Genomic DNA, 13,922 nt, shown 5'->3' on the forward strand with positions numbered 1-13,922 from the left:
CCCACAACAGGAGCAAAGCAGAACACACTGCTCGTAGAACCACAGCCTTTCTGCTATGCTAAACGATTTAAAACTAGTGGTGAATAAACCTAATATCTGCCGGCTCCTGCCAATTCTCATTACTCCGGGACTCCCTTGGAGCGATTAGCCGCCTTTAAAAAAAAAAAAAAAAAAAAAAAAAAAAAGATCGCTGGAAGGAACCAAGCGCTGGGGAGGGCTGCTGGCAGCATCCCGGCTGGAGAGTGACGTGCCCTTGAAATTCTGTGCCCGGAGGCAGCGAGCGCTGCCAGCTCCGGAGCGCGCCCTGCTCTGCTCCATCCCTCCCGTCCCGGCACCGCCGTGCTGCCGCTGATTTCCTAGCAAAACCCTCGTGCTGCGAGGCCGCAGAACCGTGGTGGAGAGGGGAAGGTAAAGGGGTTTGTGGAGCATCCCGGGATAAACCTGGATTGAAGTTGGGAGCCCGCTGTGGCCGGGGCAGCCCAGCCATGAAACCTTTGGGTGGTGCAGGCACAGCAGGGCTGGCAGCGTGTGAGAGCTGCCAGCCAGGCACACAGCCCCAGGCATCCCTGCCGCAGCTGCGAGCTGGCCAGGAGCAGCCCCTAATGGGATGGAAAGGCAGGATTTATTAGAGGAAGATGTCACAGGGATGAAAGGGGAAAAGAGAGGAAACCTGGAGAAGCAGCGGTTTGGGGTTGTTTTTATTTGTGGAAGAGAAATTGTTTTAAAATGTCCTTTGGTGTGCTGGAGATGGCAAACAGGCAGTGACAGCCCAGCCACGGGGCTGGAGGAGCCTTCACTGATGGGAGGACCTTGATGTGCAAATTCCCTTCTCCTCCTCACCCTGCAAGTCAGGATTTACCTTCCACAGGGAGCAAAGCCCTTTCCTTTCAACACAAAAACTGTGTTTAATATTTCCTCTGTGACCTGAGCTTTTTCTTTCCCAGAGTGTTTGTGCAGCCCTGGTTGCGCGATGCTCTCCCAGGATGACCTCAGAGATGGACAAGCCCAACCACAGACCAGAACAAAGCCAGACCAGCTGAAATGCCCTGAGGGAAGATGTACAAACAGAAAGGGACCCGAAAACAGGACCAAAAGCCATCCTCATCTTTCTGTGGGATAGCCAGTGGAGTTTGGATGGAGATGGAGAGCACCAGCTGAGCACAGGACCTGTGCTGGGGAGTGGTCAGCCAGCTCTCAGCATCCACAGTCCACCCCACATCCTCTTTGTGTGCACACTGCCTGTCCCTCACCACATGACAGCTCTTCTGTGCTTCTAACATCTGTTCAGGGTTGTGCTCAGCAGCCTCTCAGTGTCTGACTCTGATGGGAGGGAGTAATATTTGGGACTGATGAGTGGGGAGGGAGTGCAATCTCACTGTCAGGTGGAAAAAGGGTTCAGGGCTTGATCCTTCTGCATCCCTGATGGTGCTGGGTGAAGAACTAGGAACAAAAAAAGGGGGTGTTCAGCTCTGTATCAGCAGACACAATTCAACATTTCCCATCTTTGTTCTTCCTGATCTTGATGCCTGCAAGAAGGACAAGTCTCTCATGCTACATGCTGCTGGGATGGAGCTCACTGGTCCCTCAGAATGCCACGAATCTGCACCAGCAGGGTCTGTTTGTGTCCTGGGAGTTTGTTTGGAAGGTGCATCCCCTTTCTCGACTGTTTCCCGTGTTGTCCTGTAATTCTATATTAATTAAGTTTTTTTTTTGGGTTTTTTTTGGTTTTTTTTTTTTTTTTTTTTTTTTTTTGTTTGCTTTGTTTTGTTTTGGTTTTTTTTCCTGCTATAAAAATCACAGAAAAAGCTGAGTTGGGAGGGACCCACAAGGATCATCGTGTCCAACTCCTAACCTTGCACAGGAGTTCCCACTCCTGCACCTGAGAGAGGATTGCCCAAACACCACCTTTGTGGACACCTCCCTGCCTTCCCTCCCTCGGGCCACCGCAGGGGAAGCACAGGAGCCTGGCTCTGCTGCTGCTGCCGCTGTTCCTCCTCTGCTGATGCAAATGCAAAGCGATGCTGTGCTCCAGCCCCTCTGCTGGCAGGGCTGTGAGAGGGGCAGAGCCCCGTGTCGGGGCGGGCACTCACACACCCGTCCTTGTGCTGGGGGACGTGAACTGGGGCTGCAGAACTGAAACTTCAGCAAAAAAACCCCAAAGCCACAGTGGGTTTGCTCCTGCCTCCTCTGAGCCCAGGGCTCTGTTCCCCCTGGCTGTGCTGGCCCTGCTGGGGTGAGCAGGTCTGTGTCTGTCCCAGGGGGACAAGCACCTTCTGCACCTTCTCCTCCAAACCACCTCCTGTTTCTGCAGGCAGAGCTCAGCTGCTTGTGGCTTGTCTCTTAAATATCCCTTTTCTTTGTGCTGCTCTGCTCTGCTGTGCCTGAGAAATGGTGTCAGAGGCTTTGTTGTGCCTGCACAGAGACCACGGAGGAAAAGGCCCCAAAACCCTCCCCACAGCCCTCTGTGGCTGTGCTGCCCTGGACTGGGGGGTTTCCTGGAGCATCACCCTTCAGTCACCTCCTGCAGCTGCAGCTGTTTGGTGGCCTCTGCCTGGGGATGGGCTGGGACTCCTGCTTGCCAGGATGGAGCTGGGGAGCACAGCACCACACCCCTGGTGGGGTCACATCCTTCCCCCTTTCTCTTTCTGGGTATCACAGATCTGTGAACTCCCTCAATGCTGCTGCTCCAGGATCTCATTGTCCCAGAGATCTCTTTGCAGCCTCTAGCCAGCAGGAGCCAAACCCCTGGAGATTTCAGACACACAAAAAAGGCTTCCACCTTTCCCACTTGCTAACACCCCAGCAACAGCAGCTACTTGCACCTGGAAACCTTGGGGAAAGCTGTGCTGCTCCTGCTGGCAAAGGGCTGATCTTTGCTGTGCAGGATTCCCTAGACTGAATTTCTTCTGTGCTGGTCCAAGTGGCTTTTTTATTGCAGTTTTCCAAGGTTTTGCTTTTCCTACAGGCTGGAAAATGCCCTTCTGGCAACCTTGGCTTTGAAGCAGCCCCATGCTGCTGGGTCAGCCTGGCCATGGTGTTCCTGCAGTGCCCAGCTCTCCTGCTGCAGCTCTGAATGCTCCCTTGCACGTGTGTTCAATAAAAAAGAGGAAAAAAAAAAAGCATTAAATATTAAAGGAAAAACCGTTGTTGCCTGGACTCAGAGCAGCTCTTAAAAATGCTAGCAGCTCCACAATCCCAACCTTCCCTTGGCTTTGAAAGCTTCCACCTTTGCAGCAGCCTGTGGGGAGCTGGGCAAGGTGTGTGTGAGGAGCAGGGCTGGTGGGCAAAGTGACCCTGGAGAAGTTCCCAAAATGAAGCCACGTGGCCCAAAGCAGCAGCCAGAGAAATTCCATAACCCTGTGAACCATCAGGGGCTGGTGTGTGGAGGGGAGCTGGGAAACAGCCCTGGAAAATCCCAGTTCGGTGCCAGGGTACTGGGAAGTGGTCAGTGAGGGCAGATTGTGTCACCCCACACAGGGACACCACGCAGGGACAGCACAGGTGCCATCCTGCCCCAGGCACTTGGGATGGGCAGCATCTGCCTGGGGGAGTGTTAGAGACCCCTGCATCAGTGGGATGATGGATGAGGGGCTTTTCTGTGCAGGGGAATGGCAATGCCTTGCCCACTCCTAAACCCAGTCCCTGGGTGGGGATCCTCCATGGGATCAGGCTGCAGAGGGGAGGGTTTGCAGAACAAAGCCAGTTTTGTAAAGGCAGGGAGCCCTTTCCTGGCTGGGCAGGGGGATAAGAGGATGTTGCACTGTTGCCCAAAAGCAAAGGCTTTAGGGAGCATCTGTGGGATCATCCATATGGTTCCATCCCAGAGCCCTCCTCTGTGCTAAAAAAAACCACCAAGAGGCTATTAAAAAAGAAAAAAAAAATCCCTATTCCCGTCAGAGCCCTTTCTTTCCCCAGGACACTCTCAGGGGACCCTTCCCCGATCCTGGAGGAGCTGGAACCTGCAGGATCGCCTTCCCGAGCCTCACCTGAACACATCCCTCGGGTACGGCAGGCTCAGCCCGGACCAGCGCGGTGCCGAGCGCTTTCCACAGGCACCGGCACCGCAAGAGCCCCAGCTGCTGCGTGCTCAGGGCACGGACTGGGGCGGGGAGTGCGAGGCTCTATCCCTGGATTGCTGCTGGGGTGCTGCAGGATCCCGGGACAGCTCCACACCCCGCAAACCCCACCCGGCATCGCTTGCCCGTCCTGCCGGCGCTCCCAGCGGGATGCTCTGCTCCGGCTGTGGCCAGGGTTCTCCTCCGCCCCCGCTCCCTCCACGGCTTTTTTTGGCAGCCACGTGCAGCTGGGGATGGTTATTCTGGGCCAGGAGAGACGTCACAGGAGGTTGTCCCAGGGATGCGGTGCTGCCTGGGGACACTGGGGTGCCCGAACACCCTCCCAGTGTCTCCCCTTTGGGAAATGGAGGGAGGGGTTGTGGTGACCCCCTGGCACTGGCATCCCTTGGAGAGGAATGCCCAGCATTCCCACTGCCAGCATTTCCACCTTGTGGGCCTCATTTGGGTTTCTCTGACCTCATGGGGCAGGATTTTGGTGTGGAGGGAGGGAGGTGCAGCTCCTTCCCTTGCCTGGGAGCTGGAAAAGCCATCTCCGGGGAGACTCTGTAAACCGGGAGCAGGGAGGGAGTAGAGGGCTCTTCCATCAGCTCGGGGCCCCTGCCTACCCTCAGATGTCTCACACTGCAGGAAGCAATAAAACACCAATTACCAGCCCAGGGGAGCCTCCCTGGAGGGTGGGGCTTGCCCAGAATCCCATTTAGGGGTGGCTGTTACCTGCGTTAGGGGGTCCAGGTGTTATTAGAGCCCTGCTGCAGCAGGGGATGGTGCCAGCCCATCGCTGGGGTAACCCTGCTGTCATTCCCTGTGCTGGCTGCTGTCCCCTCTCCCACGGGAGGAATCTGGAACAACCCTGGCCAAGGGACTTCCCAGCATCCAGACCCTGCTGTCCTTTGTAAAACAGCCCATCCAGACTCTGCTGTTCTTTGTAAAACAGCCCATCCAGACCCAGCAGCTCTGCCTGATCCATGTATCAGGGCAGAAATGAGAGGGATGATGGTTGGTGGGTTGCAGGGGTGCTCACCTTTGGATGACAATTCCTGCTGCCTGCCTGGAATTCCTGCCTGAACTGCAGCGTGTCTTCAAGACAGATGTTCAGCTATGATTTAAAGGCATCCAGTGGTGCAGATGCAGCATCACCATTTCCCTGCCTGCTTGTAGTGGATAATTAGAGCCACATTTCCCAAAATAAGTACCTGTGGCTGGCCTGGCCAGGTTCCTGCTGCCAGATACCCAAACCCCTTATGTATTACCTCCTTTTTCAGGGAAATGCTGTGTCCATGCATGTGGGAGAAACAGGACTTTGGGACAGCAAATTAATATGATTATGCAGAAACTGATTTATTGTTTACTTTTTAGCTTTAATTATACATTTTAAGACTACTGTCCATGTGATTATACCTTTTTTGATTGGTGCTTTTATGCTGTTCACATGCCTTGTGTGAGCCCTTCAGGTACGACGGTTGGTGGTTGTTTATAACTTATTGCTTATTTTTATTTTGGTTTTTTTAATATCAGTATTCTGTTTTTTAGCTCATTTTTAATTTTAGTACAATTTATGTTTCAGTGGCTTTGAAGGGTTTTAACAAGTTGCAGAAAAACACTTAAAAATGGCTTATCTCATGCAGTTGTTATAAACATTGGTCTAAACTAACAAATACACACATGCATTTCTGGAGATACCCAAATCTCTTCCATCCCCCCCTTTTTCCTGCATGGGCTGTTTCCCATGTTACTCCCCCCATTCACTGGGTGCACCCTGAACCCCAAACATGCAGGCTGTGCCCGTGGCTGTGTTTGCAGCTCCTCTCTGCCATCCTGGCTGGCTCTGCTGCCTGCAGCCATACTCAGAGCCATCCATCTCCCTTTCCCATCTGCAGGGTGCCAGCAGCTCCGGAGGCGCCCGGACGGAAACCTTTAGGAAATCGCATTATTGGCTTTTTTTATAGCCCTGCAATTATTGCTGCAGCAGCTTGCTCTGCACACTGTGCTCCTTCTGGAGTTGCCAGGACATTCAGCATCCTGAATCCATGTGGCTGGAGTGGGATCAGCCCCCTCAGCCCTGCCCCAGATCACGACAGATTGGTCACATCCTGGCAGTGATTTCTCTCTCGTCTCCTCTGCCCACGGCAAAAACTGAACTTGTGACCCAGATGTGAGCAGCCTGTTATCTCGTTAGCCAGCCCAGCTTCCCCAGGAGCCTTTTATTAGCAGATAAACCCCTGAAATTCAGCCTGGGTCTCTGAGATGGGCTGGGAGATTCGCAGGTTAAACAGATATAAGAAGCACAGGTTTGCCCATAATTATTTTCCTGAATATCTGTCGATACTAATTAAAATTGTTTCCCATAATTAAATTTAAAACAGCAAGGGAGAGCAAGGGGTCGCTGAAATCCTTTTCTTTTGAATCACTCAGGGATAAAAGGGATTTCCAAATCAAATTAATAAAAAAATCCATTCCCATTTTCTCCCCTTGCCTCCAAGAGGGGGACAGATTATGGGGTGCTTTGGGGCTGCCCTCTGAGCCTGACTGAAAATGGGGTTTAGGGGGGTGCTGGGGCTCAGGGCTGTGGGTCTGTAGGTGGCTGTAAGGAGAATTCAGTGTGTCCCCAAAACCCAGCACAGCCAGTGCTGGATCAGGCAGGGAATGAGGAAAATCCTATATGTGCCAGGACAACAAGGACAGTGCTGCCCCTGTTCCCCTCCCTCCAGACAAACTGGTTTGGAGCTGTTGCCTGAAGCTGTGGCTCCTGCTTGCTTTAATGGATGCACAGTGTCATTCTTCTGCAGGAAAGGGCTTTGGGCACAGCACTGCCAGTATTTCCAAGCTTGGCTGGGGATGCCAGGAGGTGCTGGGGGCTGGAGGAGCCATCTCCCTGTGCCTGGCCACTCCAGGACACCCCTCACACTCAGAGCATCTCCTGAGGCACCAAAACCGCAGGATTTTGTTTAGTCTTGAGCAGGAGCATCCCACTGTCCCTGCAGAGCTCTGGGAAGCAGCTCTGAAAACTTGGCTGAGGTTCTGGGCAGTGACCCGAGCCCTCCCCAGCTCAGGCTTTCCCTGCCTGCAGACACAGGGCTTGGCAGCCAGAGCTGGACTCTTGGGAGAGGCTGCTGGGGACATCCCTGGGCTGCTGCAAGGTCATCAGGCTGGGATGAGGTGAGCTGGACAGGCAGGGCTGTGCCATGGCTGTGGGAGCTGCAAAACTATGAGATCAGAAGAGAAAACAACAGCCCACGTCGAATGCCTGCCCTCCCCAGGAGGGATTTTGGGACAAATCAGTGAGCTTGTCATTTTTATTTTGAAGGGAAGGAGGTGACAGCTCTGCCTGAGGGATAAAATCCAGCAGCTCCAGGGGACTGGCATGACACAGTTATCCCAGGAGGCTGGAAAACCTCTGGCACAAAGGCATCTTGTGGTGGGGGGAGCAGCTCCTGGCTCTCCCCAACCCCCTGGAACTGCTGGGCTCAGCCAAAGCAAGCTGTGCTAAAACCCAAAACAGCCCAGCTCTGCCAGGCTGGGGTCTCCCAGGGCTGGAAAAGGAAGGAAAAGGAAGCTGAGGAACAGGGGGATCATGAGCAGCTCACCCAAATTAGCCAGGCAAATTTACACCGTGCAGCTGGAGCCGACAGACACGTGGGGATATCCAGAATATTTCAGGATTTGGAGCTGCCTGGGCTCCATTCCCATGGCCCCTCCATCCCCAGAGCCTTCCTCAGGCCCGTGGGATGCTGGTGTTGGTGGCAGCTGGGGTGCTGGCTCCAGCACATGGGGACAGAGGTCCTGCCCTCCCCTGTGCTGTGAGACATCACTGCCTTTAGCTGCTGTAATGGGTTTCTAAAATTAGCTGCACACTCTGCCCTTGGACTCGAGCAGGACATTTCTCAGTTGTTTAATATCAAAAGTCCAAAAAAAAAAGAGGAAGCAGAGCACAAAAGCCACTCAGTCAATGCATGGCTAAGTTTATTTTATCACTTGTCCAACAGAACTCAACATCTATTTTAAGTCATTTATGAGGAGTACAAGTGTGAATAGCTGCAGAAGTTTTGCAATTCCAAGACACCACATACAGCTGCTAAAAAAAGCAAATTTAACCTTCCCAACAAAGCCTTGAAAAGCAGCCCACCCTTCCCTGGATCATGTTTCCCATCTACTGATTTCAGGCAGCCAAAGCTCATCTCCCCAGATCTGAAGTTGATTATTTTATAAAGAGGGCCCCAGCCATGGCAGCATCACCTCCTCACTGCATCCTGGGGTGCTTCCCTTCCATTTGGGCTCAGTTTTCCCTGTGCTGAGCAGGACAGGTGCAGGTTGGTCCCTTGGGGTTTATCCTTCCCTCAATTTCTGAGTATTTTACATTTTGCTGTCGGCCACAGCTCCTATAAATAAACCCTGGCTGCCCATGGCAGATGTGAGGCCTTTCCCTGCCTGCATGCTCTGTTAGAGACCCTGGCTTCCCAGCAACAGGGATGGGGATGGATGTGAGTCTGCAATGAAATATTAATTGGGAGCAATGCTATTCTCCTGTCTACAGAGAGGAATTTTAATTGAGCACCACGTTAACAAGCTAATACCTTCCCTCACCATGTGGTCACAGCAGGAAGGGGGGGGTTGCTGGGACCTGCTCTTTTTAATTGGAGAATCTCCTATCATCTCTGTCTCCCCAAATCAACCCAAATTAACAGCCCAGTGTTCATCACCCAGCAAACCCAATCACCAGCAATTGCTTGATTTGACTTGTGGTTTCCTAAGAGGCAGAAACATCTCAGCAAGGAGAGTCTGGAGCATCCCTGTGAGGTCAGGCCTGACCAGCAGCACCTCCCTTCAGGCCCTTTATGCCCTAACTATTCCTAACTATTCCCAGACGGAGGGCTCCAGTTCAAGAAGGGCATCTGCCAGTGCCCAGCAGCACAGGCATGAGATGCCCAGAGCTGGAGCAAAATAGGAATCCTCAAATGGCCTGAAACACCTGAAAATGCAAGTTCAGGAGGTTGATTTTCCTCCCTGTTTCTGGCTGGATTTAGCCCACTCAGTAACAGGAATGGGAGAGAGATGTGGATCTGGGAGGAGGGGTACCTCTGATCTTGCATTTTCCACGTGTTTGCTAAAGACTGAGCTGTCTGAGACATTAGGAAAGCATGGGAACTGCTGCAGTCCTTCCAGAGCTGGAAAATGATTCTCCCTTAGCTGAGGCTTTTAATTTCAAGGGTGGAAATGGGGGATCATTGCCTTCATCCTACAAAGCAGAAAGCCAAGCTACAGTAAAGCAGGAGCAGGGGCAGCTCCTGCTGCAGGAGCCGTGTCCAGCTGTCACACATCACCCAGCCACATGTTATCCATGTCCCCGTTCTTGTGGAACTTGTGCAGGTGGTCAGCATACCTGGGGAGAGGGCAGAGCCATGTTAACCTGCAGCAAAGCCCCAAGGTGCTCTCGGAGCCAGGTTACTCTGCAGCAAAGCCCCAAGGTGCTCTGGCAGCTGAGCAGGAGCTGCTCTGATTCCAAGGGGTCATTCCTGGAGGATAAGCACCTTGCTCTGCTCCAGCCAGGGGCAGCAGGGAGCTGGAGTCATGGCAGGGCTCTGACCCACATCTCCAGGATCACTTTTGCCTTTCTCAGGGTTCCTGCTGGGCAAGCTCTGCCTGCAGGAAGGGTTTGGAAAACACCCAACCCAACACAAGCGGTTCCTCTGTTCCGTCAACTTTTTCTCCCCCCTCCCTCATTGAGTTTAAACCCCAATTAACTGAGCTTGTTTCCAGCACTGAGATGCCCCAAAAATCTGCTGCAGAGCACCAAGCCCTGCCCACCAAAGCAGCCCTGAGGCAGGGCTGGCCCAGCCTGTCCCCACTCACTTCTTGGCGCAGAAGGCGGCGCAGTCCCGTCCCACGCTCTCGCTCCAGGCGGTTTTGTAGAGCACCTGCAGGGCAAGGAATGGGGTCAGCTCAGCTCCCTCCTCCATCCCAACCCCTCCTCACTACACTCTGTGCCACTGCTGGGCCAGCCTGGCCCTGCCTTCCCACCCTGCAGAGGGACTGGTGACAATGGAGTGACAGGACAAAGGAATGGCTTCAAACTGAGAGATTTGATACCAGGGGGAAATTCTTCCCTGTGAGGTGGGCAGGCCCTGGCACAGGATGCCCAGAGAAGCTGTGGCTGTCCCTGGATCCCTGGCAGTGTCCAAGGCCAGGCTGGATGGGGCTTGGAGCAGCCTGGGACAGTGGAAGGAGGTCCCTTCCCACCCACACTGTGATTCTGTAATCACCAGCGTGGGGAACCCCAGGGTGTTGCAGGGAGTGCCCTCAGGATGGTCAAGATGACCTTTCCAGTGGGTTATTTTTACTGGGACAGTGCTGCTGTGGCTGTGGTGGTTTGGGATAGGGCTGCACATGGATGGAGAGGTATTTTTGGAACAGCTTAAGGAAGGTCAGTGCTTGGCTTGGCTCCTTTTTACCTTCATGCTCTGTGTTTTGCTTGCAGAGCTGAGATCTGAGGAGGCAGGAGGCAGTGCTGGGGTTTGGGAAGGGGGAGAAGCCCTCCCATCCCTGACTGATTTGTTCAAGCCTTGGGGATTTGTAAGCTGTTATCAGCAGGGAATCACCCTAAGCACAAACACCCAGCAGGCTCCAAATCAGGGCTCATTGGAGTCTGCCAGGATCAGAGGTGTCACTCCCACTGTGGGGATGGAGGAACAGGGGCTTCCTCCAGTCCCCTGTGGCACACAGTTCATCCCAGCCCAGGCAGTGCTGGATTTCAGGCTCTTTTGTGTCTAGATGATGTAAGAGCACTCCAGCCATGTAATATTTATGAATTTTCCTTTTTTTTTTTCTTTTCTTTTTTTTTTTTTTTGGGTTACAGCTTTAAAGTTTAATGATGTTTAACTTTTTATTTCCTTTGCTCTTTTCCTCACCAAAATAACTTTGAGAGCAGGACAGAAATATTGTTCTGATTTGGCTTTCATCTCGTTTCCTCGTTTAATTATTGATGATTTGTTTGGCTTTTTTTCTTCCTGAAATGACAAATAAACTCCCAGAAACTGTGCAAGGATACAGGAGGAGTCTGCACCATGACAAACTCCCAGGAGATTCGGGCTGGCTGAAGCCTCCATTCCTCCCAAACCTCTGCTTCTCTACTTTTAGCCCTAATGTAGAATTGGGGAAACATGAAAACTAGGGAAAAACAGAGCTACAGGGCATGTCAGGAGCATGGGGAGAGCCAGAGCTCGTCCCTGGAGAGGCAGCAGATGAACTCCACTGAGCAGGAGGATAAAGATGCACCCAGGAATAGGATCCAAATGGTCTAGAACCAGGTAGTGTGGGCTCAGGGACATGTATTAAATTCCTAAAATCACTTACGGTATTAGATTAGTAATAATTAACCAAAAGTTTGCTCCCCACTAAGCAGAGGGAACACGCTAAACTCTGTGTGAGCACCCATGGCTGATCCCAGGAACAACATGAACACACAGACAGCTTCCAGCTCCTGCCCTTGGGCAAGCCTGTGCCCACCCAGGGTGGGATTTCCACCCCGTGGAGCCCAGGGGGACATTCCTTGGCATGTCCATGTCCCTGCTCCCAGCCCTGCCGAGCCTCCAGAGCCACTGGCACAGCAGGTGCAACACTCCCACCAGGCACAACATCTTAAACCAGCCCAGATTGCCCCAGGAGGGGGTGGCAGTGGCTGTTTTAGTGCCAGCTCTGTGGCCACACACTCACCAGGAAGACGAGGCAGTGCAGGAACAGGGTGTAGAAGAAGGCCACGGTCCGAGCAGTCTTGTTGGACAGGATGAGCCTCCCCTGCAGAAAGCAGATGGAAAATCCCCTTTTAATGTGGGTCACTGCAAACCAGCTCTCCTCAAACAGCCTTGGAGAGATCCTGGCCAGGGCTGGGAGCCTATTCCTGCCAGGCCCTGTGTCTTGGGGTGCAATACAGCAATGTGTATCTGTCCCATCTGTTGAACCAGGTGAGGCAGTGACTCTGATCTCCTGGCACATATTATCTGCTAATGGACCATCTTTAAACCAGCTGGGGCAAACATCTTTATCTTTCCCATGACCCACCCTTCATCCAGGAGATATCTCCTGTTAATAGGCCATTGTTTAAAACTGGGTGTGGCAGTGACTCTTATCACTGTGGGAGATATCTCCTGTTAATGGGCCATTGTTAAAAACTGGGTGGGGCAGTGCCCCTGATCTCCTGGCACATATTATCTGCTAATGGGCCATCTTTAAACCAGCTGGGACAATCATCTTTATCTTTCCACAGCCCATCCTCCCTCCAGGAGATATCATCTGCTGCTGGCCCATTCAGTCCCACTGTGTGACTGATAAAATTCCATCATCCCACTGGGAGATGCTCCAGCCAGGGGAGCAGCCAAGCCTTTTCTACCCAGATAAAAACTGAGATTTTGGACACCAAGGTATCTTCTTTCCACTGGATTCCAGAGGAAAGCCAGACCTTTCCACATCATCCCTGCACCTTCAGAGGAAACTGCACCTTCTCCAGGAGCACTGCTCCAGCTGAACCACATCTGCCACTGCAGGAGGATGCAGCACCATGGAATGGGACTGCTGCCACCACCCTGACTGACTGACGGGTGTCAGCTTGGATTCTGACTCTGGCAGGGTTTGGGATTGTTCTTTGTAATACTGTATTTCTATTTTAATTTTCCCAGTAAAGAACTGTTATTCTTAATTCCCATATCTTTGCCTGAGAGCCCCTTAATTTCAAAATTATAATAATTTGGAGGAAGGGGGTTTACATCCTTCATTTAAAAGAGAATCTTCTGCCTTTCTTGGCAGACACCTGTCCTCCAAACCAGGACACCTTACACAAAGGTGCAGTGAGCTGGTGTTTGCACCCACCTGTGCCCACCCCTGAGCAGTGACACCCCTTCAAAGGGGCTGCACAAGTGCTCTCAGCCCAAATCTGCCCAAATTGAGGTGGGTTCAGGGCTGCCAAGTGTGGGCTTTCCCCACTGAACGCTCTCCTGGGGGTTTATTCTGAGTTGCTTTAGCCCAGCTCTCTGCAGCAGCTCTCCTGCTCCTGCTGTGCCAGCCCTGCCAGGCCCTGCTGATGCCTGAGCTCTTTTCACACATCACACCAAGAAAACCTTCGTGCCCACCCCTTCACAAGCAGGAGCAGCAGAGGAGTGAGCCCTGCTTTCCTCCACAGCCACTCTTTATTGCTGCTGTAACCCAGGGACTCATTATGGACATAAGCACATTCCCCAAACACCAGACAGGCTTTCCAAAGCTGGCATTAAAACCCACAGATCTCCCACCAAACCCATTCCGGGCTGGAATCGTCTTTGCTATTCACGGCCACGGCGGAGGCTGCTGTAACAAACAAGATTATGTTCTTAAATATTCCCAAGGAATAACTCCCCTAAGTCAGGTTTTTTTTTGGGTTTTTTTTTTTTTTTTATTGTGAATGCCTTTCATTAATTCTCCGTGGTGCTGGCACGCCACACAATCCATATTCATGTTGGCATTTGCTTGGTTTTTATGCAAATGACAGCTCTGCCTTTATTGCAGGATATCTCTGTGTTCTGGGGCTGCAGCAGCCCCCAGTCCCACATTCACCTTCCTTTGCTGGAGAGCTGGGGGTTAACTCAGCCAAACTTCCATCCTGAGCCTGCTGCTAATGCCACAAATTCCAGTATAAGTCAGATTTCCTCAATAACCACATTTTCAGCTCAGAAAGTTATCCCCTAAGAGATGGCAGCCCAGGCTTGCAGCAGCAGTCACCTCCTGCCCTCTGTGGCTCAGGCAGGGATCCTCTGCTGCTACAGGCACCACCAGAATTTCCCCTGATGCTTTTTTGGAAGGAAGAGCCAGAGCAGGAAGGATCAG

General features: G+C 52.4%; 1 protein-coding gene and 1 long non-coding RNA gene across 2 annotated transcripts in view; one reads left to right on the forward strand and one right to left on the reverse strand.

Annotated features, from left to right (window-relative positions):
* The first annotated feature begins 267 nt into the window (after positions 1-267).
* LOC306811344 lies at positions 268-3,822 on the forward strand. Its single transcript, XR_013776655.1, has 3 exons — positions 268-408; positions 1,534-1,645; positions 1,801-3,822. It is a non-coding gene; the product is annotated as an uncharacterized lncRNA (long non-coding RNA).
* A 4,197-nt stretch (positions 3,823-8,019) lies between these two features.
* Positions 8,020-13,922, reverse strand: part of CUX1 (cut like homeobox 1) — a 265,273-nt gene continuing 259,370 nt past the window's right edge. The window contains exons 21-23 of the mRNA XM_079325223.1: positions 11,784-11,864; positions 9,924-9,988; positions 8,020-9,453 (exon numbers count right to left, since the gene is read on the reverse strand). Coding sequence (XP_079181349.1) covers positions 9,384-9,453; positions 9,924-9,988; positions 11,784-11,864 — 216 coding nt within the window. The 3' untranslated portion in view covers positions 8,020-9,383. The remainder of the gene's footprint in view (positions 9,454-9,923; positions 9,989-11,783; positions 11,865-13,922) is intronic.

This window comes from Erithacus rubecula (assembly GCF_903797595.1).
Source record: "Erithacus rubecula genome assembly, chromosome: 22".
Lineage (NCBI taxonomy): Eukaryota > Metazoa > Chordata > Aves > Passeriformes > Muscicapidae > Erithacus > Erithacus rubecula.